General features: G+C 36.3%; 1 protein-coding gene across 1 annotated transcript in view; it reads left to right on the forward strand.

Moving 5' to 3' along the window:
- The first annotated feature begins 85 nt into the window (after positions 1–85).
- Positions 86–5,110, forward strand: part of LOC114637101 (coagulation factor VIII) — a 99,572-nt gene continuing 94,547 nt past the window's right edge. Inside the window, exon 1 of the mRNA XM_028785254.1 lies at positions 86–205. Coding sequence (XP_028641087.1) covers positions 145–205 — 61 coding nt within the window. The 5' untranslated portion in view covers positions 86–144. The remainder of the gene's footprint in view (positions 206–5,110) is intronic.

Here is a 5,110-nt window from a genome sequence, read left to right on the forward strand (position 1 = left end):
CTTTAACTCTTACTTTTATAATGACAGGATTTCTGGTATGCTATCCTTCAAGTAACTTTTGAAGGATATATTATTTTAACAGGTCTGCTAGGTCCTATCATTTGGACTGAGGTTCATGACACTGTGGTCATTACACTTAAAAACATGGCTTCTCATCCTGTCAGTCTTCATGCTATTGGTGTTTCCTACTGGAAAGCTTCTGAGGGTAAGTCAAATTCTCTTCTATTGTACTGCCATTCTAGTTGTAGAACGATGTGAAGTATGTTATTGATAGTAAGGGCCATGTTACTCCATTTTGGATTACTATAAAATAAAATACTTAGCTGGATACCTCACAAAGTCAGAGGATTATTTAATTAATAGTTCTGAATTCTAAGAGCATCAGCTATAGTGACTACTCCATGTAATATGGTAAAACAGGTGATTATAGATGTAAACATCTGGAACAATGAGCCAAAATTAACCTTTCCTTCTTAAATGTCTCAATACTGTTACACTTGGACAAAGTCTCCAGTACAAGAAACTTTGAGGGACATGACTAAACCATAACAATATCACACCTTGAATTCTACCCATTTTCTTGTATGTAAGTATTAAACCTTAATAACAGTATCGGCAATAATTACTTTTATGTTCAAGGCCATGTGCTTGCCAGTGGTGGAATCAGGTCTACAAGTAGGCCTATCCAACCCTAAAACTTAAACTCTGAAACACTGTTCTACAGTACAGGGATTTATATAGGTAATGTTGAATTTTGTTTATATAACTGGAAAGTTCCATGAAGTAAACTTGGTGTGGCTGGGTCCAAGGATTTAGTGATGCCTTCAGCATCATTTTTTTTCTCACAATTTCTGCTCTGTATTCCTTTCTCTTTTAGTTTCATTTTTGAGTAGACTTCTTTAGTATGACAAAGATAGCCACTGAAAACTCAAGGTTTGCTTTGATTTTTACATAAAGCAATGGTAATAAGGAAATATCGTTTTTTAATATTTATTGATGTTAGAAACTATGGAAGAGCTATATTGGGAGGAGGAGCATCAGCCTTAGTTAATTTGCTTATAATAAGTTCTTGTCACACAAGAAAAACAGTTTCACTATATAAGTAGTTCACAAGAAAGGCAAAGACTCAAGGAGCAAAGTAATCTTTAATTGAGGCCTCCATCATTCATGGTCTCTGATGTTAGTTTTACTGTTTGTTTCTCAAAGATACTAGAATGTAAATATTTCAAGATAGGTTCATTGTATACATTTGTTGGTTTTGTAGCATGTAACATAATACCAAGCATGTAGTCTTTGTTCCATATAAGAACAAAAGTATAAAAAATACCATTTGCTTTTTCTTCCTAAAATTATATATGTTCCTTGCCTATTAGACTTATTTTTTTATGGGGGCTAGAGTATAGCTCAGTGATAAAGCACTTGTCTAACACGTTTTATTCTTTATATTGGGAACATGGAAGCACCAAAGCATCGCTAATAAAGCTTGATAGTACACACCTCTAATCTCAGCACTCAGGAGGCTGAGTCAGGAGGATCACTATAAATTCTACGCTAACCTGAGCTATAAAGTAAGATCCTATATTTAAAAAATTGCCCCTTCGGGGCTAGAGAGATGCCTCAGCTGTTACAAACACTGACTGTTCTTCCAGAGGTCCTGAGTTCAATTCCCAGCTCACAACCATCTGTAATGTGATCTGATGCCCTCTTCTGATATGTCTGAAGACAGTGACAGTGTACTCACATACATAAAATAAATACAGAATTTTTTTTTTTAAATTGCCCCTTCTAAATATATTTCAAACACGACATGCCACCTTTTTAAAGCCTAAACCTCCATGGTCACAGTGTTGATCCAAAGATGAACAGTTTATCCATGAACGCCATCTTTTGGGTGTAGTTGATTGGCCTAGAGATGAGTATCTTGCCTAACTAAGCTAGGCCAAAGGAAAAAAGTTCCCTCCTTTAGGACTTTGAAAATTTTGAGAAAATGGCTATTATTACCAGATAACCCTGTAACTTTTAGGACAAAGTCAAGTTATTACTTCTTGGATTCCTTGTGACCCCCTCCCAATGAGAAATGTCCCCCATAGTCTTATGTATCTAAACATTTGATACCTAATTGATGATGATGTTTGGAGAAGTGATAGAACTGTTAGGACATAGAACCTTGCTGGAAGAAATACATCACTGGAAATGGGCTTTAAGAGTTTATATCCTCATCCCTACCTCTAGTTTGGTCTACTTCCTTTGTGCAATGAGATGTAATCTCTCAGCTTCCTGCTACAGATGTATGTGTCAGTGTCGTTCTGCAATAATGAACATTTAGCCCAGTAGAACTATATGCCAGAATAAATTCTTCCTTAAGTTGCCTTTGTTCATGCTTTTATCACAACAAAAGGTGACTCTGATTGTGTCAAGTTGATAATAAAAACTAACTAGGACAGATGGTATAGGTTAAAAACCCAGTATTACTATAATGCTGCTATTTTTATTCCAATCTCCTGTGTTCTTCCTTGTAGAATCAGGCAGAGAGTCCTAAAAATCCTACTATGTCAGCCTTCCTTTGCCCAAATAATGTTCTAGGGAAGATTAAGTCTCATCATATGGAGATGAAATGGGATTCTCATCTTTCTTTAGACTCTAATTTTTATAAGGAAAGGACTATTAATAGTTCCTCATCTCCTTATTTTCACATGCTAATAATTGTTTAGCAGATTAAGATGAGATCATTAAAATAACACATTTGACAGTGAGCTCCACTCTAGCTAGTTTCTGCTTAACCTCATAGTTTAAGAAAAGGGTGAATGGGGTGCCAGTTAACTCCAATACTGTCAAGATAGTCTATAGCATTTACAAATAAAGGAAATCATTAATAAATTATTGGAACACATAGTCTATATTATATACCCTAAGTTGTCATTCTGAAATGGAAAGGTCTTAACTTGGGAATTTTCAGACTAATGTGGCCAAATATCAAACAAACTTTCTACTCTTTGGAATTCCCTAATGAAAGAGGTGCAATATAAGAAGACTCTTTAAAGACAGATATATTTGTATGTGTGTTTTGAAAGTTTTCTTATATTAGTGTAGAAACTCTCAAGTGCATAACTTCATGGAAGGAACCTGCTAATTACCAACAGGAACCAGAAATACCTTTTACTCTGTACATGTAAACTCTTTGCTCCATAAGTGTTAATTCGTTTATATTCTTAATTTTGTATAAAAACTCAGTAAATATTTAAGTAAATAAGTGAAATTTTAAAAATATTTATGAATTTGTTATATGTGTGTGTATATGTGTGTGTGTGTGTGTTTGTGTGTGTGTGTGTGTATACCATGTGTATATAGGAATTCACAGAGGTCAGAAGTGGGTATTAGATCCCTTGGATCTGAAGTTATCTATAGTAATAAGCCGCTATATAGGTGTTGGGCACTGAAGCCAGGTGGTCCACAATAACAGTAAGCACTCGTATCTGCTGGGTATTCTAGAGCCCCATGAATGAATTTTTGACAATATATTTTGACTTCTATGTCATTCATCAAATAGAGTATTATTCCTCTTAATAAAAACCTGATTTTTAAAAACCTTTCTATCATATCCTAGTGTGTCCAGTGCCTATGTTTGTAGTAACATTTAATGAAAAAGAGGCCAAGAATTTTAAAAAGAGCAAGGAAGGATATATGGAATAGTTTGTAGGGAGGAAATGGAAGGGAGAATGATGTAATTATATTATCATCTCAAAAAAATAAAAAAGTATATTTTCTAAAGTGCATATCCAGGGAATATTTGTTATTAAATTGAGTTGAATTAGGTAAGGGATGCAAGAATAGAGGCAATATTACTGATGAACAGAATCTGGAAGTTTCAATAAGAACAAAATTTTCGCTACATACGTTAGGATTATTGTTCAAGTATCTCTATAAGATACAGGATTTCTTCCCATTTATAGCTGATCATTTTTAATCTTTCAAGTTAAGTGATAGAAAGTCTATTTCTCTCTGTCTCTCTCTCTTTGTCTCTATCTCTGTCTTTCTCTTTGTGTGTCTATATGTGTTCATGTGAGAGCATGTATGTGTGTGCAGGTTCAAATGAGTCCATGTATATGTTGTGTGTGTGTGTGTGTGTGTGTGTGTCTGTACATGTACATGCATGTAGTGGCCAGAGGGAAAGCTTGCATGTCATTCTTTAGGCATTGCCTCCCCAGTGTTTGAATTATAGGTCTATGACACAAGGCATCAGGATCCCTTCCTAACTAAGTTATGACACAGGGCAGGAGAGTTAATATATCCTTGAGGCAAAACTGTAAATGTATACTGCTGGCCTTGCCAACTGAAAGCAAATTGCTTCTGGTGGTCCCTATGGACAAGTACTGAGAAGAAGGCATTTGCCAGATTAATAGCTGCATACAAGGTACCAGGAGATGTGTTAATTTGCTCAAGTAACGAAACTACATCTAGTACAGCTGCTGCAATCAGAGTTACTACCTGATTTAGTTTTTGATTATCAACTGTCATTCTCCATGATCCATCTGTCTTCTGCACTGGCCAGATAGGAGAGTTAAAGGGAGATGTGGTGGGAACCACGACCCCTGCATCTTTTAAGTCCTTGATAGTGGCAGTAATTTCTTCAATTCCTCCAGGAATACAATACTGTTTTTTTTTTTTGTTTGTTTGTTTTTGGTTTTTTGAGACAGGGTTTCTCTGTGTAGTTTTGGCTGTCCTGGAACTCACTCTGTAGACCAGGCTGGCCTCGAACTCAGAAATCCACCTGCCTCTGCCTCACAAGTGCTGGGATTAAAGGTGTGCACCACCACCGCCCGGCACGATACTGTTTTTGATTCACTATTTTCTTTGGCATAAACAGCTCTAAAGGCTTCCATTTAGCCTTTCAAACCATAGTAACCCTCACTCCATAGGTCAGGGAACCAATGTGAGAATTCTGCCAATTTCTGAGTATATCTATCCCAATTATACATTCTGGAACTGAGGCTGGTGGTTAGGACCCTGGGAGCTGTGGTTGGTTGGTATTGTTGCTCTCCTCATGGTGCCACAAACCCTTTCAGCTCCTTCAGTCCTCACTCTAACTCCTCCATTGAGAACCTCATGATCA

This window comes from Grammomys surdaster, unplaced genomic scaffold, assembly GCF_004785775.1.
Source record: "Grammomys surdaster isolate TR1022 unplaced genomic scaffold, NIH_TR_1.0 125178, whole genome shotgun sequence".
Taxonomy (NCBI): Eukaryota; Metazoa; Chordata; class Mammalia; order Rodentia; family Muridae; genus Grammomys; species Grammomys surdaster.